Source organism: Lutzomyia longipalpis, chromosome 4 (genome assembly GCF_024334085.1).
Source record: "Lutzomyia longipalpis isolate SR_M1_2022 chromosome 4, ASM2433408v1".
Lineage (NCBI taxonomy): Eukaryota > Metazoa > Arthropoda > Insecta > Diptera > Psychodidae > Lutzomyia > Lutzomyia longipalpis.
In genome coordinates this window covers 17,857,789-17,884,938 of record NC_074710.1, presented here as the reverse complement: position 1 = coordinate 17,884,938, position 27,150 = coordinate 17,857,789, and the positions used below count along the sequence as shown (strand labels likewise).

General features: G+C 39.4%; 6 protein-coding genes across 11 annotated transcripts; 4 read left to right on the top strand and 2 right to left on the bottom strand.

Moving 5' to 3' along the window:
* Positions 1-1,078: 1,078 nt before the first annotated feature.
* Positions 1,079-3,428, top strand: LOC129795344 (mucin-2-like). Of its 3 annotated transcripts, none has more exons than XM_055836566.1 (4): positions 1,079-1,784; positions 1,843-1,896; positions 1,958-2,395; positions 2,528-3,428. In XM_055836566.1, exons 1-4 carry the CDS (start codon positions 1,358-1,360, stop codon positions 3,412-3,414), a joined length of 1,806 nt encoding a protein of 601 aa, XP_055692541.1. In that variant the 5' UTR covers positions 1,079-1,357; the 3' UTR covers positions 3,415-3,428. The 3 variants fall into 3 exon arrangements, with proteins under 3 accessions (XP_055692541.1, XP_055692540.1, XP_055692539.1); XM_055836565.1 differs by having other exon boundaries at positions 1,958-2,629; positions 2,690-3,428; XM_055836564.1 differs by having other exon boundaries at positions 1,958-3,428.
* Positions 3,429-4,407: 979 nt separating this feature from the next.
* Positions 4,408-8,852, top strand: LOC129795332 (mucin-2-like). 4 transcript variants are annotated; one of them, XM_055836491.1, is made up of 3 exons: positions 4,408-7,518; positions 7,792-7,826; positions 8,067-8,852. In XM_055836491.1, the coding sequence occupies exons 1-3, from the start codon at positions 4,457-4,459 to the stop codon at positions 8,723-8,725; spliced, it is 3,756 nt and encodes a 1,251-aa protein (XP_055692466.1). In that variant the 5' UTR covers positions 4,408-4,456; the 3' UTR covers positions 8,726-8,852. The 4 variants fall into 4 exon arrangements, with proteins under 4 accessions (XP_055692466.1, XP_055692465.1, XP_055692464.1 ...); XM_055836490.1 differs by having other exon boundaries at positions 4,408-7,826; XM_055836489.1 differs by having other exon boundaries at positions 4,408-8,036.
* Positions 8,853-9,484: 632 nt separating this feature from the next.
* Positions 9,485-10,671, top strand: LOC129795359 (salivary glue protein Sgs-3-like). Its single transcript, XM_055836582.1, has one exon. The coding sequence runs from the start codon at positions 9,533-9,535 to the stop codon at positions 10,547-10,549; it is 1,017 nt and encodes a 338-aa protein (XP_055692557.1). The 5' UTR covers positions 9,485-9,532; the 3' UTR covers positions 10,550-10,671.
* A 3,601-nt stretch (positions 10,672-14,272) lies between these two features.
* LOC129795369 (uncharacterized) lies at positions 14,273-15,404 on the top strand. The gene is made up of 2 exons (XM_055836596.1): positions 14,273-14,821; positions 15,151-15,404. Exons 1-2 carry the CDS (start codon positions 14,352-14,354, stop codon positions 15,356-15,358), a joined length of 678 nt encoding a protein of 225 aa, XP_055692571.1. The 5' UTR covers positions 14,273-14,351; the 3' UTR covers positions 15,359-15,404.
* Positions 15,405-16,019: 615 nt separating this feature from the next.
* Positions 16,020-21,180, bottom strand: LOC129795355 (uncharacterized). Its single transcript, XM_055836578.1, has 4 exons — positions 20,797-21,180; positions 17,942-18,433; positions 16,614-16,976; positions 16,020-16,545 (listed from the first exon to the last, which is right to left on the bottom strand). The coding sequence occupies exons 1-4, from the start codon at positions 20,882-20,884 to the stop codon at positions 16,118-16,120; spliced, it is 1,371 nt and encodes a 456-aa protein (XP_055692553.1). The 5' UTR covers positions 20,885-21,180; the 3' UTR covers positions 16,020-16,117.
* LOC129795207 (transcription factor grauzone-like) lies at positions 20,947-26,636 on the bottom strand. The gene is made up of 4 exons (XM_055836293.1): positions 24,990-26,636; positions 24,400-24,594; positions 23,299-24,336; positions 20,947-21,363 (listed from the first exon to the last, which is right to left on the bottom strand). The coding sequence occupies exons 1-4, from the start codon at positions 26,559-26,561 to the stop codon at positions 21,211-21,213; spliced, it is 2,958 nt and encodes a 985-aa protein (XP_055692268.1). The 5' UTR covers positions 26,562-26,636; the 3' UTR covers positions 20,947-21,210.
* Between the last annotated feature and the right edge of the window lie 514 nt (positions 26,637-27,150).

Below are 27,150 nucleotides of genomic sequence, written 5' to 3'. Positions count from 1 at the left end.
TCTTAACAATCTGCTTGACCGCAGCCTGTGGGCCAGAATGACGGCATATGCCGATGATGTGGCACTATTGTACACGGGCCCATCAGTGAACGGAATTGTTAGAATGATTGATTCGGACTTTATTGAAATAAGAAGGTGGATGGATTACCATGGACTTCTCGTCAGCAGCAAGACAGCTGCAATGTGGTTTGGAACGAGTGACCAGCCGAATTTGATCTGTCATTCTCCTGATTGCGGCTTGCGTTGCCAGAGGTGTGATGGCGACTGCATTCCTATTCACAATGTCAAGGAATTTAAATACCTGGGCATTGTTATAGATGACTCCCTAAGGTGGAGCGCCCACATAGATGGAGTTGTGCGCAGCATTAGGTCGCTGGTCCGGCAGGTGTTTGCCTTGAGGTCGTTATGTTCGCCGGAGCTTCTGAGAGCATTTTATTTCGCAATTGGAGAGTCAAGGCTGCGATATGGACTTCAATTCTGGGGAGCCGCATGTGAAGTGCACAGGAGGCCTCTTATGGTGGCGCAGAAGGGAGCGATTCGTGCCATGTCTTTTGCCAGGCGCCTGGATCATACCAAGTGCCTGTTTGTGCAGTGGAGCATTCTCCCCCTGCAACATCTATACGTCTATAGAATCGTGGAAATCTATACAAGACGTGGTGTCGGTCACTCCTTCTACTTTTCAGAGCACATGACAAGGAGGGGGACACGTCAGATCGTCCCTAGGCCAAATTCAGAACTCTTCAAGAGATCTATGAACTACCTCGCTCCATTAATTGTTAATAACGTTAGTGATTTGATATGTCCAGTGGAAATGTGTAATGTCAGACTGTTATTGTTGAGTGATTTCTTTGATACCGTGAAGACTCTGATGATGTCGAAATATGTGGGATAAGTGTGTATGAATAAATAGATGAAAGGGGAAGGGGTCCAAACAGCCAATAAGGCTCGAGATTCCCAGAGTCTCTCAAATATGTTATAATATTGAGATGAATAAATTATATTATTATTATTATTATTATTTTATTTTTTATGCAATAGGAAGTGGGGCTTAGAGAATAATGGGGTATGGGGTTTAAATTGGAGCTTTTCTGACAAATCATAAAAGCATTCGCGCGTCTTTTCTTGGGGCCTTATCATTGGCAATTTCGCCCACAAATAAACGGTGCTCACGTCCAATTTATTAAGCCTATATGTCACACCTTTGGCGCGATAATTGGTCATTCATTAAAAAATAATAATTCCAGAGATTTTCTCAAATCAAACTCTCCGCTTTTGATAAGGCGTAAGTTGGTCCGTTGTATAAAAAGAACAATGCACCCTCGGCTCACGATCATAAAGTGAAGAAAAAGTGCCCAAAATGGTGAACCGAAAAAGTGTTTCATCGGTGCTCATTGTTCTATTTTCTGTGATAGTGGCCCTAGTTGCAGGACAATGCCATCTGCAGGATGTACAAATGATGGCCCAACACGATGGGCAGCCAGCCTGTCTCATTCGGTTTGAATTTACACGACGCTGGAGGAATAATTACGATGCAGGCTACTACTGGGAATGCCGTGTTTGGGGCCATCCTGCTGAGAAATTCCCATGTCCACCTGGAACACTTTTCCAGGATTCCTGGCAAACGTGCCTGCCTCAATCCATGTGGGAATGGACACCGTACAGTGAACCACCAACGAGAGCTGGTGAAGACAATGAAGATCAGTGCGAACCAATTGATACAGGCGTCTGTCCGCCTCCTACAACACAACCACCAGTTGAAACCACAACACCAGACTATCCTACAGGTAAGATGAGTAAGTTCTGATTTATTTTAAAATCATTAAATTCATTTCTTTTCTTTAGACACAACACCTATAGATCCAACTGGAACAACTCCTGATTTTACAACTGAAACAAGTAAGAAAATATGAAATATTTATGTATTAAGTTTGAGTATAAAACTTTTGTTGTTTTATAGGCACTGATCCAACGGGAACAACTCCAGATACAACAACACATACACCAACACCTCCTCATGTAACAACCACTCCTGCTACACCTAGTACGACAACTCCTGAAGAAACAACAACAAGAACTCCAAGGCCGCAAACAACAACTACTCCTGAGCCAACAACGACTCCTCAGCCAACGACTCCTCAGCCAACGACAACTACTCCTGAACCCACACCGTCTCAAACAACGGAAAGACCAACAACACCTGATACAACGACAACTCCTGAACCCACACCGTCTCAAACAACGGAAAGACCAACAACACCTGATACAACGACAACTCCTGAACCCACACCGTCTCAAACAACGGAAAGACCAACAACACCTGATACAACGACAACTCCTGAACCCACACCGTCTCAAACAACGGAAAGACCAACAACACCTGATACAACGACAACTCCTGAAACCACACCGTCTCAAACAACGGAAAGACCAACAACACCTACAACAACTACAACTCATAGACCTACAACAACGAGAACTCCCAAACCTACAACAACTCCGGAAACTACTACACCGGAAACAACAACACCTGAAACAACGACACCCAAACCTACTACAACAAAACACCCTAAGCCTACAACGACTACTCCTGAAACTACACCCTCTCAAACAACGGAAAGACCAACAACACCTGATACAACGACAACTCCTGAACCCACACCGTCTCAAACAACGGAAAGACCTACAACACCTGATACAACGACACCTAAACCTACAACGACAACTCCTGAAACCACACCGTCTCAAACAACGGAAAGACCAACAACACCTACAACAACTACAACTCATAGACCTACAACAACGAGAACTCCCAAACCTACAACAACTACAACTCCTGAAACTACAACCCCTGAAACAACTGAAAGACCAACTAGAACTAGACCTACAAGAACAACTCCAGAAACAACTACAACCACGACTGAGAAAACAACAACTAAAAAACCAACAACTACTCAGCCAACAACAACAACTACAGAAGAACCCACAACAACAACTGAGCCACCAACTGAAACAACCACAACTCCTGAGGAAACCACAACAATATCCACACCTCCAAGTACACAGACACCACCAGAAAATCCAGATTGTCCAACATGCCCCCCAACTTGCCCAACCTGCCCACCTGGTACAACGGAGCCAACGCAACCAACACCCCCTGCAAGTTTGGGAGAATGTCCCGGAGCAATGCCTGAGCAATACGCACCTGGGCCGATTGATTGCGACCGACGTCCTGAATGCCGTCCACCGCATCATCGCAACGACATGGAACCCAGACGTGATCCTACGACCTACTTCTACTGCGGTCCCGGCAATGGTAACGTACGTATTGGGGAATGCCGTCGCGGTGAATGCTTCGACTACGGAAAGCAGGCGTGTACGCCTGCAAGAAGCTGGAGAAACTACTGCAGGCACTAATCACATGGAGCAATAAGCGCTGAAATAGCGGTTTTTTCTGTACATTTAAATTTTCTTTTGTAAATTAAAAAAAAATGAAATTTTTAAATAAATTTTGTTGTTTTTCCTTCATCTCCTTTATCAATGTGATAATGTGATAGAAGAAAATCCGATAGGGGGTGTATACATGGTTGATTGCTCGATGACTCCTCACTATCTTATCGTTCACAGTGAAATTAGGCATTCATCGAGGTATTTCGGAGCATTTTTTATCTACCTTGCAATTCCGCAGTTTGATGGGATTCCTTCACACGCAGAGTTCAAAGACGCGACGACGTTGTCAATGAATCTTTTATTGTGCCTCCATATGATGTCACCGTGTCACCGGGAGATAACTAAGACGAGCGCCTATAAATTAGTTAATTGCCCAAATATAAAATTCGCAAATGCTCAACTTCCTTTTGCAGGGATGGCAAAGAAATGCGTCTTAAGATGAAGAAATGGGGTTCCAAGAAGAAAGGTCTCTAAACCTTTATTCTAGTCTCTAATTTTTGTTCTAGTTCCTTTCTAGATGTTTGTTGTAGTCAAATAAAAAATAAAAAAAAATAAATAAAGATTATTTTGCAAAATAAAGTTGATTGTCTTTTCGTGGAAGGTGCAAAAAATAAGGTGGATGGTACCCTTGGAATGTTGAAACAATTCATTAGGGGATTTCCTGTGTAGGCGTCAATTTTTTTTGCACTTCCTTGGAATAATTTTCCATACAATTTGTTTGCACAATCATCTGTGACTCCTCTCATTCTTAAAAAACAATTTGATACATGAGGTAATTTGAGGTAAAAGCAATGAAAAGAGACATTAGAGTGGGAGAGAACAATTAAGAATTGTGTGTCGATAAGAAATAATTTTTATGAGTCTCCTCTTGATGTGATAGTATTATATCCGAAAAGGCTGATAAGATGTTCCCCAAGCAAATGGGGGGAAAGTATAAAAGCCCTCTTCACGGATTAGCCATACGTTAGTGTCGTGAAAGAAATAAAGCAAGAAAATTCGCAAAGAAACAATGAAAGGTGCTATATTCCTCACAGTTTTCCTATCAATTTTCGTGGGGGTTGTTCTGTGCCAAAACGACGGAAGACCCGGATGTATGACAAGATATGAATTTAAACGTTTTTGGCGGAATCGTCTAGATAATTCTGTGTTCTTCAACTGCACAATGTGGGGTGAATCGCGTGTTATTGCATGTCCACCTGGAACACTCTTCCAGGAAGCATGGCAAACGTGTGTGCCCGCCAATCGTTTCCAAGAGACACCCTTCTATGATCCACCAACAAGTGCATATACTAGTGATGAAACAATGTGCAAAGAAATAATTTTCCCGCCACAGTGTAAACCAGATGAGAATAATCCACCCACAAGCACACCACAGCCAACGGACACAACTGAAGAAACGACTGAATCCTCGACGGAGTCCAGTTCGTCGAATTCAGAAGAAACGACCACGAGTGAATGGTCAACGGTGCCAAGTTCAACAACAACGGAAGATATAACAACCGTAGAGCCTACAACTGCACCTGAGACATCCACAACTGAAGAAATTGCTACTACTACAGGCCCCACAAATCCTCCAGAAACTACTGCAGGCCCCACAAATCCAACAGAAACTACTGAAGGGTTAACGGATACTCCAACAACAACTGAAGCGCAAACAAATCCTCCAGAAACTACTGCAGGCCCTACAAATCCACCAGAAACTACTGCAGGCCCCACAAATCCTCCAGAAACTACTGAAGGCTTAACGGATACTCCAACAACAACTGAAGCACAAACAAATCCTCCAGAAACTACTGCAGGCCCCACAAATCCACCAGAAACTACTGCAGGCCCCACAAATCCTCCAGAAACTACTGAAGGGTTAACGGATGCTCCAACAACAACTGAAGCCCAAACAAATCCTCCAGAAACGACTGCAGGCCCCACAAATCCTCCAGAAACTACTGCAGGCCCCACAAATCCTCCAGAAACTACTGAAGGGTTAACTGATGCTCCAACAACAACTGAAGCCCAAACAAATCCTCCAGAAACGACTGCAGGCCCCACAAATCCTCCAGAAACTACTGAAGGGTTAACTGATGTTCCAACAACAACTGAAGCCCAAACAAATCCTCCAGAAACGACTGCAGGCCCCACAAATCCTCCAGAAACTACTGCAGGCCCCACAAATCCTCCAGAAACTACTGAAGGGTTAACGGATGCTCCAACAACAACTGAAGCCCAAACAAATCCTCCAGAAACGACTGCAGGCCCCACAAATCCTCCAGAAACTACTGCAGGCCCCACAAATCCTCCAGAAACTACTGAAGGGTTAACGGATGCTCCAACAACAACTGAAGCCCAAACAAATCCTCCAGAAACGACTGCAGGCCCCACAAATCCTCCAGAAACTACTGCAGGCCCCACAAATCCTCCAGAAACTACTGAAGGGTTAACGGATGCTCCAACAACAACTGAAGCCCAAACAAATCCTCCAGAAACGACTGCAGGCCCCACAAATCCTCCAGAAACTACTGCAGGCCCCACAAATCCTCCAGAAACTACTGAAGGGTTAACTGATGCTCCAACAACAACTGAAGCCCAAACAAATCCTCCAGAAACGACTGCAGGCCCCACAAATCCTCCAGAAACTACTGAAGGGTTAACTGATGTTCCAACAACAACTGAAGCCCAAACAAATCCTCCAGAAACGACTGCAGGCCCCACAAATCCTCCAGAAACTACTGCAGGCCCCACAAATCCTCCAGAAACTACTGAAGGGTTAACGGATGCTCCAACAACAACTGAAGCCCAAACAAATCCTCCAGAAACGACTGCAGGCCCCACAAATCCTCCAGAAACTACTGCAGGCCCCACAAATCCTCCAGAAACTACTGAAGGGTTAACGGATGCTCCAACAACAACTGAAGCCCAAACAAATCCTCCAGAAACGACTGCAGGCCCCACAAATCCTCCAGAAACTACTGCAGGCCCCACAAATCCTCCAGAAACTACTGAAGGGTTAACGGATGCTCCAACAACAACTGAAGCCCAAACAAATCCTCCAGAAACGACTGCAGGCCCCACAAATCCTCCAGAAACTACTGCAGGCCCCACAAATCCTCCAGAAACTACTGAAGGGTTAACGGATGCTCCAACAACAACTGAAGCCCAAACAAATCCTCCAGAAACGACTGCAGGCCCCACAAATCCTCCAGAAACTACTGAAGGGTTAACGGATGCTCCTACAACAACTGAAGCCCAAACAAATCCTCCAGAAACGACTGCAGCCCCCACAAATCCTCCAGAAACAACTACAGGCCCCACAAATCCTCCAGAAACTACTGAAGGGTTAACGGATGCTCCAACAACAACTGAAGCCCAAACAAATCCTCCAGAAACGACTGCAGGCCCCACAAATCCTCCAGAAACTACTGAAGGGTTAACGGATGCTCCAACAACAACTGAAGCCCAAACAAATCCTCCAGAAACGACTGCAGCCCCCACAAATCCTCCAGAAACAACTGCAGGCCCCACAAATCCTCCAGAAACGACTGCAGGCCCCACAAATCCTCCAGAAACTACTGAAGGTTTAACTGATGCTCCAACAACAACTGAAGCCCAAACAAATCCTCCAGAAACGACTGCAGGCCCCACAAATCCTCCAGAAACGACTGCAGGCCCCACAAATCCTCCAGAAACGACTACAGGCCCCACAAATCCTCCAGAAACGACTGCAGGCCCTACAAATCCTCCAGAAACTACTGCAGGCCCCACAAATCCTCCAGAAACGACTGCAGGCCCCACAAATCCTCCAGAAACGACTACAGGCCCCACAAATCCACCAGAAACAACTGCAAGCCCCACAAATACTCCAGAAACGACTGCTGGCCCCACAAATCCTCCAGAAACTACTGAAGGTTTAACTGATGCTCCAACAACAACTGAAGCCCAAACAAATCCTCCAGAAACGACTGCAGGCCCCACAAATCCTCCAGAAACGACTACAGGCCCCACAAATCCTCCAGAAACGACTGCAGGCCCTACAAATCCTCCAGAAACTACTGAAGGTTTAACTGATGCTCCAACAACAACTGAAGCCCAAACAAATCCTCCAGAAACGACTGCAGGCCCCACAAATCCACCAGAAACGACTGCAGGCCCCACAAATCCTCCAGAAACTACTGAAGGGTTAACGGATGCTCCCACAACAACTGAAGCCCAAACAAATCCTCCAGAAACGACTGCAGGCCCCACAAATCCACCAGAAACGACTGCAGGCCCCACAAATCCTCCAGAAACTACTGCAGGCCCCACAAATCCCCCAGAAACTACTGAAGGGTTAACGGATGCTCCAACAACAACTGAAGCCCAAACAAATCCTCCAGAAACGACTGCAGGCCCCACAAATCCTCCAGAAACTACTGCAGGCCCCACAAATCCTCCAGAAACGACTGCAGGCCCTACAAATCCTCCAGAAACGACTACAGGCCCTACAAATCCTCCAGAAACGACTGCAGGCCCCACAAATCCTCCAGAAACTACTGAAGGGTTAACGGATGCTCCCACAACAACTGAAGCCCAAACAAATCCTCCAGAAACGACTGCAGGCCCCACAAATCCACCAGAAACGACTGCAGGCCCCACAAATCCTCCAGAAACTACTGAAGGGTTAACGGATGCTCCCACAACAACTGATAGCCCTACAAATCCACCAGAAACGACTGCAGGCCCCACAAATCCTCCAGAAACTACTGCAGGCCCCACAAATCCTCCAGAAACTACTGAAGGGTTAACGGATGCTCCAACAACAACTGAAGCCCAAACAAATCCTCCAGAAACGACTGCAAGCCCCACAAATCCTCCAGAAACGACTGCAGGCCCCACAAATCCTCCAGAAACTACTGAAGGGTTAACGGATGCTCCCACAACAACTGATAGCCCTACAAATCCACCAGAGAACACAACAACAGAAGAAGTTAAGACAACAGAGCCAACAAGTCCTGCCCCAACAACCACTCCTAATCCTCCTAGCATAATCCAGCTGTGTCCTGGAGCTGCTCCAAGTAGTGGTGCACCTGGAAGTCACTCCTGCTCTCAGCCACTCTGCACTGAAGAAGAATGGCGAAATAACGAACATCTTCCCAGCAGGCAACCGAGTATCTTCTATCAATGTGTTGCTCCTGGTGTTCCTGTGCAGAAGGAATGTCCTGGCGGAACATGCTTCAGTACACAATACAAAGTCTGCGTTCATCCATATCAGTGGAACAATCCATGCGATGGCGTCTTACCTGCGTGATTCATTTATTAGGTGAAATTTTTTGGGGGAAAGACGTTAAGAGAAAAGCAATATTTTGAAATCAAAGTTGTAAAAAAAAACATTATTATGCTGTAAATAAATTTATGAACATTTTGTGATTATTTAATTGAATTGTTTATGAAAGAAGAATTTTGGGCTGAGGTAATAAAGGTTCAATAAAGTAGGTAAAATGCTCATGAAATGAGAACGTGACTTTTGGCGCAAGAATTGAGGTTTACGAATCAATCAATTTTTTTTAATGTATTTATTTTCAAATAATTTTAACAATAAAAATTATATTTGTAAAAAAAAATGGCGCGAAGTTGTTTTTTTGTGGTGATCTTGTGAATTTTCTTATCTGCACAGTAGCTGCGTAGCCTTGACAAAGACGTGCGATCGGCATGACAAGAGTTTGAGAGGAAGTAATACACGTAAAAAGATAAATTTTTAGGGATTTAGAATCTTTGGAATTATTATAAGAGCCCGCCTTTGGGGAATTCTTTACAATTCAAAGGAATTTATTATGCAATTCCCTTTAATCGCTATATATGTAGGTATCAGAGCTGTTATCGTCACACAACATGTAAGCTTTTCTCTGGAAGAAGATTTACACCCACCCACAATCAATAAACCATTTGTATCACCTAATTGTCCGAGATAACCACACGATGTTCGCCCCCATAAGACCCTCCAGGTGCGACGAAAGGGGCGTAAGAAGTTGCTGCGATAATACTTAAAGCCGTTGTGAGTTCCCATTTTGAGATTAGTCTTAAGCAGCTCATTGAAAGTGAAGGAAGAAGAAAAAAAATGCGAAAGAACTCCAATTTATTGAGATTAGTGCAAGTGGTTTTAGTCATAGCGGTTACTTGCGTGGGAGAATCCCATGAATCCGACGGTAAGCCTGGATGTCGAACACGCTATGAATTCTCGCGTCTCTGGCGTCACGGTGAGGTGAATAATGTTTTCTGGGAGTGCACAAATTGGCGTCAAGCAACCGCAAGACAGTGTCCGAAGGAAACTTTCTTCAATGAATGGTGGCAAACGTGTGTACCGTTGCAAATGTGGGAGGAGACACCTTTCATGGAACCCCCATCGAGTGCGTACGATGATGAAGATCCGTGTGAAGTGATTGACATTGAACCGGAGTGTCCTATTAATCCACAACCGACACCTAAACCAACTGATCCACCTACAACTGCACCAGTAACGTCTCCTGAGTCAACTACCATTGAAACAACGACAACGGAAACGGCTCCAGAAACAACTCCTGAAGCAACGACAACGGAGACTGCTCCAGAAACAACAGTTCCTACAACTACTCCAGAAGTAACAACTCCTACAACAACCGAATCAACAACAACAACTACTACTGAGGTAACTACGCAAAATCCTGAAGATCCTCCAGATGATACAACGCTTGAAACATCAGACGTTCCAACGCAGTCTACAACAGAAAGTTCTACAACAACCACGACAACAACACAGAAGGAAACCACGACAACGGAAGAAATAACTCCTGATCCAACAACATCAGCCCCAACGGAAACTACAACGAAATCCCAATTCGCCCTGTGCCCAGGTGCCGATGAATCCCGTCTAACTGAAGGAGATCAGAGTTGTCAGCGTCCTGTTTGCAATAATGAGCTGTATCAGAATAAAACCAGACTTCCTTCTCTGGATCCCGGGCAGTACTACACATGCATCAACTCTGCAGTTCTTATGACTAACAACTGCAACAGCCCAACGCACTGTTTCAGCTTTTCCCGGCAGATGTGCGTTACTCCCGATGAATGGTTCAACCCCTGTGGGAATGTTAAAAAATGATTTTGAAAAAGAAAAATCCTTTTTATAAAATAAATTTAAAAAAAAATACAAATTAATAGCAGCATGGTGATAAAGCTTTATTTTATACAAGAAAATAAGAAAATAGAAGACTCTTGAACTCACGCACAATTTTATACAATCTTCTTAACAATCTTTACGCCGTTTTACAGCCACCGCCGCACGAGATTGCGAGGAAAGTCCAAGATTCGTCAGATAGAAGGGTTTAATGATGAGATAATTGGCGATTTTTGTACCTTTTTGGGCATTTTTCTGTCTTCTTATTTCACAACAAGATAAGAAAAAATTCCACGAGGGGGTACTAAACGTGAACAATCCATGCGACAACAACGGCCAATATCCCATCACTAATAAGGCTCAAGCATTTCCTCAATTTAATTGCGCTTTGACGTCTTAATGGTGAGATCATTTTGAAAATAAATTGACAAGATTGATTTATTAGAGATCATAAATCAATATTTGTTTTATTAGTTGGGATTAATGCCCAAATTACTTATTATTAGTTAACCTTAAAAAAAAAGAACTTTCTAGAATTCTTTTTATCTCTATCAGATATTTTCACGTTTTAAATTATTTTAGAAATAAATTTTCTAGGTTCTTTTGCAGATTTTTTTTGTATAAAGAAACATAATTTTAAAAAAAAAATTTAAAAATTTTTCTAAAAATATTAATAGAACGTTAAGAACTAGAAAATAAAGACTTTAAATTAAATAAATCTAATTCTAACGTAAAATTGAATAAAATTTAATGCTAAAAATGACCTCGAGGAAATCATCTTCGAGATTAAACCCGTATTTAAAAATAAATAAATAAAAATAAAATAAACTTCCTTTTTAAGGGGCAAGTAATTTCTCAATTCAAAGTAGTCTTCATTCAAAAAATAAATTAAAATCAAATAAAATTTTTACTTCACAATGTTTTTCAATATCGTTGGCTTAAATCGGTAGTTTAATTTTCAATCCAAATTCTATTATGTATTTGAAATTATATATCTGAGAATACTTTAAAATCTTCAAAAGCAGTAAAAAAAAAAACTGCAAAGAAATTTTAAGTCAGAAATACTCAAAAATATTTTAAAAGGAGATTATCCTCTATTGTACTGGAAAATTCTCTATTCAACCAAGCAAACAGAATGTGCATAAACGTTTAAAAAACAAGAAAAAAGAATATCGAGAACCGCCAAAAACACTTAAAACTTCGGGATAATTTATGAAAAACCGGCAAAGAATTGCCCAATAAACGCAAGCACTTACTAACGTCACAAATGTATATTTTTTGTCTTTTTCAATGTACGAAGCATTTTCAAATGCCTCATCGGTGTGATTTTGTATTCAAAAATTCAAAAATAAGCATAAAAATCACAATAACTTATGTCATTAACTATTGGAGGACTTTGCTGGCCACCGTGGTCAAATCGATTTTTTAAATCGCTACATTATACAAATATATTTAACATACATATTTCTTGAAATATATTCTGCATCTGTGTGTAGGGAAATTCTATTATATCAAGACAGGCGAAAGAAAACTTGGATAAACATTTCCCTTGGAGAGAAGTTAAGGTCCAAGTTTTAAGGTTAGAAACCTCGATCCTCCAAGGATTAAAAAAAAATATAATTCCGTTCCGAACTGTTAAAAAAAATATTTCTCCATTTAACTTATATTCCGTAAGACTCTCTCCTCGAGATTTTATCTGAAAACGTGCTCTTTACGCTTGTTTATTGTTTCTTCCTGAAATCATAAAAAATGAAACTTTTCAAGAATCCATAAATGACGTTGTTTTCAGCGACATGGTCAACGTACTACAAGAAAAAAAAACACATCAATTGATCAAAAATTCGACTTTGCAGCCCAATTATCTATCCATTATGTGGCCTTTATTGCCACTTCCTTTCCTTTGTGAGAGATAAGAAATGCTAATCGAATTTAAAAAAAAAAGTTAAAAAGAATTTTAGTTGTATAAAAATATATTTAAAGAATAAAAAAATCTCTTTTTTTCAATTTTTTGAGAATCTTTTCAAAATTTTTACTAATATTTATTCTAAAAGCGTAAAAGCAAAAGAAAATATTTCTTTCAAATATTCTTAATTTTCATTGAGTTTTTCAATTAACTTAATTCAATTAAATTAACGGACAATTATAAAATTTTTTTACCGTCTTTTCTTATTCTTCTCCATCTCATTCTAACAGAAATATTTTATTTTATTTACATAATTAACGTTAAAGGGCCTAAAGGTACATAATAGTTTCTTTGAGTAGAAAACAATTTTTTTTCTTTCAGAAAACCCACAAAAAATCTTTTGGTCAGTTCTATTTTTATATTTTGTGATGATTTTTCCACTTAAAGGTAATTTTTTAGATCAAGAAATTCAAGAAAAAACTATTTTTTCTAACGTTATCTGTGTACGATAAAACCGTTGAAGTGGAAAAGTAAAATTTTCAGAGAGAAATTGCGACAATGCGATAATCAGAAGGAAAACTTGAGGAGGAGAAGCTTCAATTGATGACTCATCTGCTGGAAGACGCTCCTGGCAGACTTCTGAGGGTACTCAAGAACTAAATAAAATACTTACTTGTTGAAATATCACCGAGAAATGAGCTATTAAAGCTTTTTGTAGCAAATATAGAAAGTCAAATATTTATACTTTGTCTACTCGGAAGTATTACCTAGTTAAAAAGTTCCTACTCTAAAGATTATTCTTATGCAATAGAAAAAATATTTTCGGCCCAGCTGTTTCGGAGGAGTTCATGTGCCACAGACAGACAAACATTAAAGCTCTATATATTAAGATAAGTCCATTGAACTACTATGCAGAAAATCTTCGGGAAAATCACATTTTTTGGTCATTTATTGATGAGGAATTAATTGAGAATCAATTTTAGTTTTTACTCAATTCAAAATTTTCTCTGAGGGCGTATTATGTAACTCTCCGAGTTCTAGGTAGCTGTGTACATTTCTTATAGGTCACCCAGCACTCAGAAAGTTACATAATCTCTCTCCAGGCAAGGCAAGAAACACTCAACAATACATTTTGACAAGACTAGTTCCATTTCAATATTGATACTATCAATATTGACTCATTATTGACTGAGTATTGATTGATTGATTCAATAATGAATCAATCAATACTGAGTCAATATAGGTACCCATATATGATCAATTATTGAGCAATCGGAATTGAATTGCGATTGACCAATAATTGACCAATTATTGATCAATCGATTGACAGGCTCAATTGATTTATCAATTATTGATCAATCATTGGTCAATCTGATTTATTCAATTTTGTTTTTATTTTTTTGATTTTATTTTGAACTCTGTTTTGTTTTGATTTGAAGAAAGTAATTCTTCATTTCGTCTACCTTCAGACACAATTGAAAGTTTCTACAGATGTGTAATGGAAATTTTCCAAATATGGCTTTCATTGTAGCATTTTTCCGAGCGTCTCGACGCTTCCCTGAACCTAGAAAAAAATTACCCTTAAATCCCGCCTTTTTTTGTCACACGACTCAAACGCGCAATTGTGGTCGTTTCTTTTAATTTGTTTATGATTATATTGCATGGAGGGAAATTCGAAGACGATTCTGATTCTGATGGTGGCCATAAAAGCTCCAACAATACACTGATAAGATTTCTTTTATTGCAACGCTTAACAATTTCGCTTTTTTGGGCATATAAAAGACACACCAAGTCGGTCAGATCAATTCAGTTTTCATTGCGACGTTAAACAGTTAAAAGCCGTTAAAAGTGCCGCGAAAAAGTGCAAAAAAAAACGGAAAAATCATGTTGAAATTGCTCGTGATCGCGGCTGCTGCATCGATCGCTTTGGCACGTCCACCGTGTAGGAATCCGGATGAATTTGGCCGTGGTTTTGCCGTTCAGGGCAGTATTCGGCATTTTTGGGAATGTGTAGCCGTAGGGGAGGCAGTTCTGCGTGAATGCCCGGCTGAGACGGAATTCAATGAAGAGCACCTAATGTGCCTAACTCCAGGGGCTCCGCTGCCACCGGGAGAGAGCAATACGCCGCTAAAGTGCGATGAAGGCTTTGCAGCTGATCTGTCAGTTGATCCACCGGTTTGCATTGAATTGCGCTGCGGCCGGGATCAAATTGTCGTCCATCCACCCACTGGAGTGCCTCAGTGCTTCACCGTTGACTGCCCCGAAGGCCATGCTCCCACGCAAAATGGCGTCTGTCAGCCTATTGCCAATACACAATGCCCCGGAGCATCACCTGAGAGTCATCTAACAAGCGGGTAAGGAGTTCTACAACGACTTTCTAACGTAATATTTTTTAAACTGTAGGAAATTGTAATGATTCGGTTCGGGTGTTCCTTTAGACATTTATGGGGTTTCCTTTGAGTTTTCATTCGCGTCAAATTGGTTAACTCGTTTGCCATATTGGCTTGTAGAATTTTTGTAGATTTAAGATATCTCAATTGCGCTCAATGAGGTGAAAAGGCAGCCATTTTGAATTTATATTAAAAGAAAATTATTAATTTTTAACGATTTTAATTTAAAAAACAAAACGAATTAAAAATTCTAAGTTAGGAAAGTTATTTAATCTTAACCTCATCATTTCCAGCTATGAAACCTGCCAAATTCCCACATGCACTGGAAGCGATTTGAGCGCCAATCGACACTGGCCCTCATCGGATCCAACAAAGTTCTATCAGTGCAAAGGTGAAGGAACGCCCGTTCTCGTGGATTGCTCCCCGAATTTGTGCTTTGACGTCAAATGGCAGGTTTGCGTCTTCCCACACGATTGGACGAATTCCTGCGCTGCCTCCTAAAAAACGCATCTCCGCTTGGTTTCAATAAATGATTTTAGAAATTTAATCTCAATTGAATTTATTATCACAACTTCCTGTCCGTGTTCTTCCCCGCCGAGATATTGGGAACAAGTGTCCGAGTCTCTTGTCTGTGCGAGATTATGACGAATTGATAGGAGTTCTTTGGCCAGATAAGCCGATTGGGGAGTTGAGTAAGTAAACAGATGACTAGACGCTCATGCAATATCCGATATTATTCAATGAAAAATCAATAATTTGATCCATTTTGCGTGTTTAAAAGATTTTTAGTAATCAGATTTCGACCAGTTCGATTCGTTATGAAAAAGGATTCTTTTTTTGTAGGTTAGAATCAAAAATTTAGCCGCCATATTTTTTGAGACGCTACAGATAGTGAGACAAGTTTCTCCGACGAAAAATAACAACAAAGGAGACTTTATTTAGGAGCACAGAACTCCTTCCGGAAGCGTCGGCAAGGAACCCGCGTCTTAATCCAGCCAAAAGCTCCAGAGATAATTGTTTTAATTGACGCTTCCGGAAATTCTGTGCTCCTAAAGTCTCCTTTGCTACTAATAGTTTGACTTTTACTTCAACTTTTTCGACCATTTTTGACAAAGAAAGAAAAGATGCCATTTTTTAAGGTTAGAATAGAAAAACACCGCCATTTTGTAATCTTGTAAAAACTGTCTTTATTGACTAAAAAATTCGATAAAATGTCCACTAAAAACGCTAAAGAAAACATTTTTTAACTGGTCTCCTTAATCAAGCCGTTGGGAAATTGAAGTCAAAGTCCATTTTGAGGCCCATCTTCTCAAACTCCGGCAATTTCTGCCTGATAAACTTCTCCACATCAATCTTATTTAATTCCTCCTGAATTCTCGTCTTGGCAGGATTCTCAATTGCATCCATTATTTGGTATCGCAACAAATTCGGAAGAATATTCACTGCAAATTCAATGAGATAATCAAGCGTACCGGCTCCTTCAGTTCGCACCTGTATGTTGCCAAGTTCAATTTGTAGATCCTTTATAACGGGACGATTTCGTACGTCAAGTGATTGACTCATAGCCGTTGTCATCTTGATGTGTTCAACGGTAAACTGTGCCCTTCCTGTCCGCGAAATCATCCCATTCCCCACAGATAGTTCCCACTGTGTTGACCCCTTAATCTGCTGTGTGCCCACCTGAGTTTCTGCAAAGGAAGAACGCAGCGGCTAAGGCTAAATTCTTAGAAGCTCGCAAGCCAGAAGAAGTTCTTACTGATCGTTACGGTGTTATTCACCATGGATACAGTGATATTCCCAACACGATAGAATGACGATACTCCAACAATCCACGTTCTCGTCATTTCCATACTAAACATCCCAACTGTATGATTGTAGTCACGCACTTTGAATGGATCATACCCCAACTGTCGAATCTTCTTCCTTCCCTCAGCTATGGCCATGTCAAGAGGGGCAATTGAGTTGGGCAGGACATTGTCACCAATGGCCTTGTCAAGATGAGAATCAACTTCCGTTGTTATCTTCTCATAGGCTTCCTTCAGCATAAACGGCTTCATGGCGTCAAAGACGAGATTCGGCGCAGAGTTTACGACACTCTGAAAAACCGCTCCCATGAAGCCTTAAAGAACGAAAGGAATTTAAAAAAAAAAGATGGCGACTGCTCTTAATCACTTTTAAAAGTTAAGACGTCAAGTCTTCAAAAAAAGCTGGAGATCGCTTAGAAAACAAGTTTCAGAGAATTTTATTCTTAGTAAATCTTCTGAGCTTCATGTCTGCTCCAACTTTTATAAATATTTGAGCAAAAATTGAGGAAATGTTGACCAATTAAATAAAACTGCTTTCGTATGAAGCCTTTCGAAAGAGATGCAGAAGGTTTTGAACAAAACTATTTTAGTAAAACGTGAATAAAGTGAATTTTGTAAATTCAATAATTCAATCTGTATAGAATCAATAATCGCTCAAATTTTTATCAAGATTTGAGCGAGAATTGAACAAATATTGATTAATAAAGTAAAGCCTGTTCAATAATATCTTGAGGAAAAGGATGGAAATCGCTTTGAACAAACGTTTCTTGGAAATCAAGATTTTAGATTGAATTGTTGAGATATTGATTGAAGTTTGAACAACAAATATTATTGATTAATAATCCAGCAAACTTTTGCTCAATATTCGACCAATTATTTACGATCAAACATTCGACCAATTATTTGTCAATATTCCACCAATTTTCGATCAAATATCTAACCAATTATTTGTCAATATTCCATCAATTTTCCATAAAATATCTAACCAATTATGGGTCAATATTCCACCAATTTCTGAGCAAATATTCGAACAATTATTGATCAATATATCACAAATTATTTGCTCAATATTCAAAAAATTATTGGTCAATATTTCAACGACTTTTGCTAAATATTTGACCAATTATTGGTCAATATTGCACCAATTTACAATCAAATATCCAACCAATTATTGGTCAATAATCCACCAATTTTCGCTCAAATATCACACAATTATCCAAAAATTGCTTAAAGCTCAATAAAAAATGAACATAAAAAGCATAAAATTCATAAGACAAACCCAAATTCTGGAAATCCATCGACATATCCGCAAAGGTGCTATCCATTTGAATATCCTGCGTCCGCATCTTCCCATCTCTCTCCACGCCCAACGTTACATTGCCCACCGTGAAGACATCCTTCAGGACAACCGTGAAGGGCCCCGAGGAACGACTAAAGAGCGAATGGAGCGTATAATTCCCCACGAGGGTCATCTTGTCCACCTGAACCCCCGCGAAGACCTTCATCTCCTTCAGGTCAACATTAACGAACTTTATGCGAAACTTGGACAGCCCATAAGCCAGAATATTCTCCATCTGAAGCGTTGTCATTGTGAGGGTTTTCTTAATCGGTGGGATCTTCATGGGGTCCGGTACAGGAGCTCCCGGCAGACCAATTGGATCTGGTTGCTTGTAGTGCTCAACCATGGCGAATATTGTTGCTGAGAGCCTACTTTCGGCCACTTTGGCATTGTCCCCCGTTACCGGAGTCGACGTCTCTGTCTCCTTCTCATCTTAATTTGAAGGAAGAAAATTAAACAGAAATTTTATATTTTTAATTATTTATTAAATTAAAAAAAAATCTATTTAGTTCTTAACACATTCTAGGCCTTTAAACACTTTAATTTTTTTAATTATTCGTCGCGTCAAAAAATATTTCTTTATCCGTATTTCATTCAATTAACAACGTGTGAATTCGTAAGAAGCCCCGATCTCCCCTATTTAAAATAATTTTCTACACGACAATGTAAAAAATTAATCATTACCCGACTGGACTATCTACTAATATTTTCCCTATTCTAATACTAAAATCTTCAAAGAATAATCAACAATTCGCATTTTTTATTCTCTTTTTTTTCCTTCCAAATTACATTTTTTTAATCGGGTCATATTATACGACGTGTCTTAAAATACTTTTTATACACAGCACAAACTCAATGATTTTAATATATTTTCTTATTTATTCTTTAAAAAAAATACTAGTGTATAAAAATATCCGAAATATTGCCAGCCATGTAATATTATTACACGCGGGGTTTGTGATATTTTTTACAGCGTATAAATAATATCTACACTTATTGAATACACTAGAAGAACTTTCTAATTAGATTTTTCACGCTGTCAATCACTCAACTGTGAAATATTAGGTATGTAGGGGAGACCGGGGTAAAAAAAGTCAATTTGCATAAATCCTTATCTGCAGGATTCCCCAAGGACAAGAAAATTTCCTCAATAGGTCATTCTTATAGGAAATTCCCTTGCCTACAACTTTGTCTCAGACCACTTTTCTCTATCTCCCCGGGAAATATGAGTTTTCGAGCTTTTCCTAAACCCTTCCGCTTCTGACTTTTTTTAAACGCGGCGGGTAAATATAGTCACCAGTTGGCTAAATAAAGTCGGTCGAATTTTCCGACATTTCCAATGATTTTCCGCCTGAGAGATTGATAGTAGTTGATAGCTAAACTTCTCACCTTTTGATCCGCGACAAGGAATTTCACTTTTATATGCACTAAAACAGAGAATTTTGCGATTTTCTCAATCACGCCATTTTGCAACAAATGGATAGAAAATATGTCGAAAATTTCGAACTCCCATATGATTTACATGGGTTGACCCGATCTACCCCAAGGGGTATGTTTTGATTCAAATAATTTTACAGAAAAATCATTAAAAGTTATTGAAAAATACACCTTGGCAACGTTTTCTGAAGTAACCCAGCTAGTGAGAAAAATTATCAGATTGGAAAATTGCTGAAGGAAAACTTCGGAAAACTCGTTTTTCTCAATACGCAAAAGTTTGGGAAATGGGCCAAAAATTTATTTTCTTTTTTATCTCCCAAAGTACTGATCACATAACCTCCAAATTACTGTCAAAAATTGTAGGTGTATAGGGCTTTCCACCCTAATTTTTTCCGATTTTTCCGATTTATAACTTGGGAGAAATTGGCATTTGAAAATTCGAAAATGACTCTTTTTACCCCGGTCTCCCCTAATATTTTAAATTAATATTTTAGTAGAAAACGGATTCTAAATTCTTTGAAAAACTCATAAATCCTTTCAGAAACTTTAGAAAAATTTTAAAATTTTAACGTAGAAATATTTTTTACCAGTCGGGTCTTTTACGCCCAATTGACAATTATTAATTACATACTAAGTATACTACGTAGAAAAATAATTTCAGGTATTTTTTTTCTGACCCGTCAGGAATATATTACGTTGTGTATAAAAATTTTTTTTAAGCATTTTAAGGACTCTGAATGAATGAAAAAAATCTAAATATCTTTTTTGAGAAACTTTTCTTATATTTGCAGTATAAAATTAAAGAAAAAAATAATTTGAGACATTTGAATGTAATTTTCTATCCAACCGAGTATTTTCATTGCGTAAAAGAATATTTCCGGTGTATTTTCCCGTCCTGAAAAATGAATCAAGAACTAAAAGATTTTATTCCATTTCAAAAAAAAAGTTTATTTTTATCTCTGCTGCTTTTTTGCTTTTTTTTTTAAAGAAATTATGTACTTTTAACATAATTTTTTACATGTAAAAATATTTTTAACGCCCTCTCGCATATATAATTTAATTATTCACAGATTATTAAGCCAAAAAAAAGTATCTATCAAACCACGTATTACAAACTAAATTTTCCATTTTGCAAAATAAAGATTTCTCAACACTTTTCTGCGCTCTTCTGTTCTTTCAGCTGACTCACTTTACCCCACATATTTCCCTTAATTTTTAACATCTTTAAAAGCTTCCAAATTCTCAAAAAAAATCGTTAAATTTCATCACTTTTTGAACTAATTTATTTGAAAATTAATTCTCTACAAAATCTTTTAATTCAATAAAGAAATTAATTATTTTGAAGAAAAATTCGTCACCTTCAGTGTCCTCGCAGTTGATTTGCTGACAAATGAGGAGACAGCTCACCAAGAAAAGGGCACAGATCTTCTTCATTCTTTCCCCCATTTAATCCCAAAGGAACTGCAGCAAACACACAACACAAACGCCCCCCAAAGAAAATGCAACACTTTTGGCTTTGATTGAAATTTTATTCCTTTTGGGAGAAGGCACTGAGATTGATGCTGGAATGCGACTGCAGAACCCACAAAACAGCCCCGACTGTGTGAGATTCGATGGTATCGCAAGTAAGAATCAGTTGACCTTTGACTGAGAGCGTCGTCGACGTCATTGCTTTGAGATTCTCTCTCGCATTTAGCTCTCTCGCATCTCCCTCTCTTGGCGATAAGTAGCCTCCCGGCGGCTGTGTCATCCTCCCCCCCTTTTCCGGGCCACTACTGAGCCTCCTTTGGGACACGACTGGCCGTGGCACGGAGTTCAGGATGTTCCCGACGCATGTGGAGGCTCTTATTGGCCCCAGCGCGGAATTGTTTTGGGCAGAAGTCGCACGAGTAGAGATATTCGCCCGTGTGAATGGCAACATGCTCCTGGGAAGAATATGAGAAATAAAATTAATCTCATTTTAGAAGAGAAATTTCTCATTTAAAAAAAATTCGTTAAATTTATTACAGAGGTGGGTGATTGAACTGAAAATTCTGACAAATTTCTTTTTATTCATTCTCAATTTCTTGTAGATTTCTAAAAACAAAATAAAATTTTAAAGAAATGCTACAGTTCTTCTAGAAAAGATGGATTTTGTTAGAAAGGCTTTTAATTAACACTTTGAGAACCTCTTGGATGCTTTCAGAATCCTCAGAAAGGGGGAATTCTAGCAGTTTTCTTCCTCTTCAGATTTTACATAAAACAACTGTCAAATAAATGTTTAAAGATGTTCTAACGAATTAAAAACATCAAAGGAAAAGATTTCTGGTCCTCTAATAAAATGAAAAACTGCTAGAATTTCCTCATTCTTATTTTTATCTGTGTTTACATGTTAAATTTACCTTCTCTATTTAGAGAAAATTTTAATAAAATTCCCTGAATACTTAATGATGTCTAAGATCGTTACGGATCAAAAAATTCTAGCAGTTTTCTTCCTCTTCAGATTTTACATAAAATAACTGTCAAATAAATGTTTAAAGATGTTCTAACGAATTAAAAATTTCGAATAATAAGTTTATTGTCAACTAAAAAAATAAAACTGCTAGAATCTCACGATCAGCAATATTCTAATTTGTATCTGTGTTTACATGTTAAATTTATCTTCTCAATTTAGAAAAAAAAATAATAAAATTCTCTCAAGACTTATTAACACTTTAACGTCCAACGTGAAACATAAAAACATTGAAACATGCGCTCTTTTATCGCGATTTTTATTCTATGAATTTTTTTAGAGGACTTTTCTCACTCAGAACGTCTTTTTTGACCCCTTATGCGTGAATTTGATGCATTTGTAACATGGAAAAACAATTACATTCATAAATAATTGAAAAAATAAAATGTTTCACGTTTGGGTCAGCGTATGACCCAAAAAACCTTAATGGGTTAATGTCTAAAACCGTTCTAGCAGAATTCTACCAGTTTCCTTCCTATTTATACGTTCCATTTAAGAGCTATTTGATAAGCGTTTTAATGTGTTTTAACGATTTAAAATATCCCAGCAAAGTTTTGCAATCTCATAAAAACTGCTAGAATTTATCGTTTTGCAATATGTTTTTTTAAATTTCTTATTTGTATCTCCAAGGCCGTTCACAACCGGAAAATTCTAGCATTTTTTTCACTCTCTAGATTTAAAATTGAAAAGATTTTAATTGAAAGCTTTTCTTGTATTTTTTGCAAATTTTTGCTTTTTATTGCAGATTTCCCCTTTTTCTTGCAGTTTTCATATTTTCATATATTTCATCGCTTTTATCATTTCGATGGTTTTAAAATCTTCAATGAGTATTTGTTTTTGTAGTAATACGTTGAAGACCTCCAAATTCTAGCAGTTTTTTTAATGGAATTTTACATGAGTGAAATTTTAGTTTGTCACGTAAAGGAGTTAAAGGGTACGCAATGTGTTAAAACGTTAAAGTCCAGCAAGTTCTAGTAGTTTTTCACATAAACAATTTCACAAAGAAGAACTATAGATCATGGCCCCCAAAGGGTTAACTAAGGGCTTCGACATATTTAATTTCTCTAATTTTTTTTTTTAAACTTTCTCAAATCTCTTGTGAAATTCTTTGGCTTAGAACGTTTCAGAGTGAAAAATATTCGAGAATTTTGTTTCTGAAACGAAAATTTAAAAAAAAAAAAAAAAAAGAAGAAAACTAACGTATCAATGATCCTCAAAGGGTTAACTATAAGCTTCGACACACCCTATAATTGACCACTTTACCTTATTTTTTCAAATTTTCTATCTTTCTTATAAATTCTAATTTTTCTCTATTTTTTTAAAGTCTTTTTTAACGGAATAAATTGAATTAAATAAACTTTTTTCTTACCTTGAGAACGATTTTCCTTTTGAAGCCTTTGTGGCAAATGTGGCAGACAAAGTCTCGCTGGAGGATGTGGGAGTCCTTGATGTGCTTGTAAAGGGCTGTGGGCGTGGGTGAGACCTTCCCGCAGTGCTCACAGCGGTACGTCCCGTAGGCATTGTGCTTCTTCTCGTGCGCCTTCAGTGTCTGCCTCTTTTTGTACGAACATCCGCACTGGGTGCACTTGAAGCGTCGCAGCATAGGCTGCATCATGGAGCCTTCCTGTAGTTGCTCCACTGTTTGGGCAGGAGCATGCCTCTTGGCGTGACGCTGAAGGCTCTTTGTTTGATCAAAGATTTGCCCACAAACCTCACACATGCATCGCATTGGCTTGTCTTCCTTCCGCGGTGCAGATGCTACTTTGCTCTTGGCTGTACCCGGACGCTGCATATGCTGCTTCCGGATGTGAAACTTGAGGATGGCTTTGATGGCGAAGATTTTGTGGCAGAAAAAGCATTCGAGGATGCGCTTTGCGGGATTGTGGCGATTCTCAATGTGATTCGTGAGGGCACTTTGGGTCATAAACTGCCTCCGACAGTGGGGGCATTTGAATTTATTGGGATTCGTGTGGTACATGAGGTGCTCCATTATGCCTCCCTTCTGCCGATGCTTCACCTGACAGCACACAATGTACCACCGACGGTTGTGCTGACGCCGGAAGTGCAGCCGAAGCTCACTAACACGCCGGAAGGTCTCCTGGCACAAATCACAGCTAAGTGGGAAGAATTCACTGATCAATTGATCATCGTGACGCTCCTGTAGCTCTTCCTCCTCTTCCTCTTTATCCCCATCTGGAGGTTTCTGTTCAGCTTTTAAATCCACCGGAAGTTCCTCAAGCAAAGCTTCTTCCTCCTCTTTGACATCATCAACTTCATCTGCATTGTCAAAGCTCCTTCTGAGGGTATTTTCATTCTCTCGGATTGTCTCACAGAACTCCCGGAAACTGGAAATCTTCTCCACACACACCAAGCAAGCACTTCGTGGCCAGGATTCAATGAAATCAATCTGGGAAATAGAAGGAAATGCATCAGTCTTCCCTCCTGGAGCTGGGAAACTCAGGTAAATTACCGTTAAATCGCAAATTCTACTCAAAAATAACATAACTTCCGTCCCATTTTTATCTTCAAATAAATCAATGAACTCATCACAATTTTCCTGGCAAAATCGACAAATCTGCCTCCCGGAAGTTGAAGAAAGCCGTTGGTCAGGATATTCCTTGGCAGTGTCTTCAATTTTAAGATAAATTATCCCTGAATTTTCTACCATTTTTCACTATTTTTACTCGAAGAATGTTTGTTTATTTTGATTCAGGTGATTAATTGAGGTTATGTTACCATCCCGGCTGGCAATGTTACTTTGAATTTCGCCTTAACTTATTTTGTAAGGAATTCTTTGTGAAGCTTATGCTTCTTTGAAGGAAAAAACATATTTTTTCTTTAAAAAATCGCATTTATTGCATTAATTTAATGATTTTTATGATAAAAATTGATAAAAGAGTGAAAATAATGAGAAGATGACTTTATACAAACATTCAAACTGAGAAAAGAAGAAGAAAATAAGTTAAAAATGACCAGAATAAGTGGAAATTGTGCCACCATCTTGAAGCAAACTTATCCATTTGTAGTTGTTTGGACTAATTTGAACGATGCAACGTCTCATCCAGCACGTTCAGCGCGTTTCTTCTCTTTCTCCGCCTCCCACTCAAGTGGATGCGACATTTTGTGATGGCGAAAGTAGTTGGCATTGCTGTTGAACTGTTTGGGGCAGAAGAGGCATTGATAGAGTACCTGTCCCGTGTGGGAGGCCATATGCTCCTTCAGCGACAATGCAGTTTTGAAGGATCTCTCACAGAGGGTGCATTTGTGCACCCTCTGTGCTTTATGCTTGTACTTTATATGCTCCGTCAGGGCGGGTTTATTGGGGGCCATTCGCTGACAAATGGGACACTCAAGTGGACCCGATGTATTGTGTCGCTGCATATGCTTCCTCATGGCAATACGATGCTTAAACATCTTCCCACACACCGTACACGGGACACGCGGTTCATTTTGACTCGTATGCTCAGCCACATGCTGCTTGAAGAGATTCTTACACCGGAAAATCTTAGCACAAACCTCACACACTGATACACATGAATTTTCATGCACACGACGCACATGCTGCACGAGAATTGATGCAAGGGCAAATGCTCTGCCGCATGTGCTGCATACGTGCTTCTTCTCCTCTGCCGGCATATGCGTTATCATGTGGGCTTTTAGGCGGGACATTTGGACGAAACTCTGTGTGCACTGATCACAGCGGAATTCACGCTCTTCCGGTGGCGTATGCCGCAGCTTCTTGTGCACCTGCAGCCCATACTGCGTCTTGTAGTTCTTCAGGCACACGGAACACGTATGCGTCGTTGGGTTAACATGATCATTCATATGCTCATAGAGCTTCATTGGACGATTAAGCTTCTTGCCGCAGCATATGACGTATCCGCGGCATTTGTGCTCAGCCCGGAAGTGACTCTGTACGTCGGCAAAGCGCGGGAATTTCAACTGACACAGATTACATTCCATCTTGAAGAAGGAATGAATCTCTGCATCAATCTTCTCATCTCGAAGACGTTTCTCCTCTTTCCGTTCCTGCGTAAGAACTTCAAAATCCCCGATTGTCATTGAAACGTCAATGAGTTGATCTTCAGAACTCTCCTCCTCTTCGTCTGACTCCGTTGATGCTCTGCGTTTTCGTCCTCTCGTTTTTGTTGGTTTCTTCCTCCTTGAGCGTCTTTTGGGCTTTTCAGACTTCTTCGGCAAACTGGCTTCTTCCTCCTCCTCCTTTATACTCGCCAATGAAGCACATTCACTTCCAGCATCACTCTCCGGGCATTCCTGTGCTTCAATCTTCACATCTTCCGGAAAACTTCTGTGGTCAGGGGGAGTGTCTTTTGGGACATCAAGAAGTTGATATTCACCAAAGAATTCCACTAAACGGGCTTCGTTGTCTTTTATCTTAGCCAGCAGTAGGCGGAAGTCCTGGATTTTTTCCACACACGCCGTACAGACACATTTAGGCCAATTATCGAGTGGGGAGATGGTAATCCCAATGAGATTCCTCAGGGTATCAGCTATTTCCGGACAATCGTGATCTGCCTCAAAGATGCTGTAGTACGTTGAATTCTGGACTAGACAGAGGCGACAGATTGAGCTGGATAATTTAAGTTCTTCCTTTATGTCCAGGAAGTCCATTTTTGCCGTTCCACAGAAACTATCCAGGAAATTCAGGAAAGAGCGAATTCTTTCTGCTTCTTCAATGTTTTTCTGTCAATTAATGTAAATAAACAAATTAACTGTCAAAAAATTGAGGTTAATTGATTTTTTCCCCATAAAGAGTTGTCCTATTATTGTAGACATGTCTATGGACATGTCTAACAGCAATCCAATGTGATCTTTTTTCAGCGAACATATCCAATGAAAGTCCAAAGGATTATCATTGGACATTCGTTTGGGATATGTCCAATTACAGTCTTATATCTAGTCTAATGATTTTTCTTGGGACGTGTCCTTCACTTGTCCTATATGAGTCCAATTTCCGTTTACATTGAACGTTTCCAATGCCAGTCCAATGGATTATCATTGGACATTCGATTGTGATATGTCTAACAGTAGTTTAATGTTTAATCCTACGATGTATGTTAGGACACCATAATCAAACGTCCAATGCTACTCCAAGGTAATTTCATAGGACATTCTAATTGAACGTTTCCAATGCCAGTCCAATGGATTATCATTGGACATTCGATTGTGATATGTCTAACAGTAGTTTAATGTTTAATCC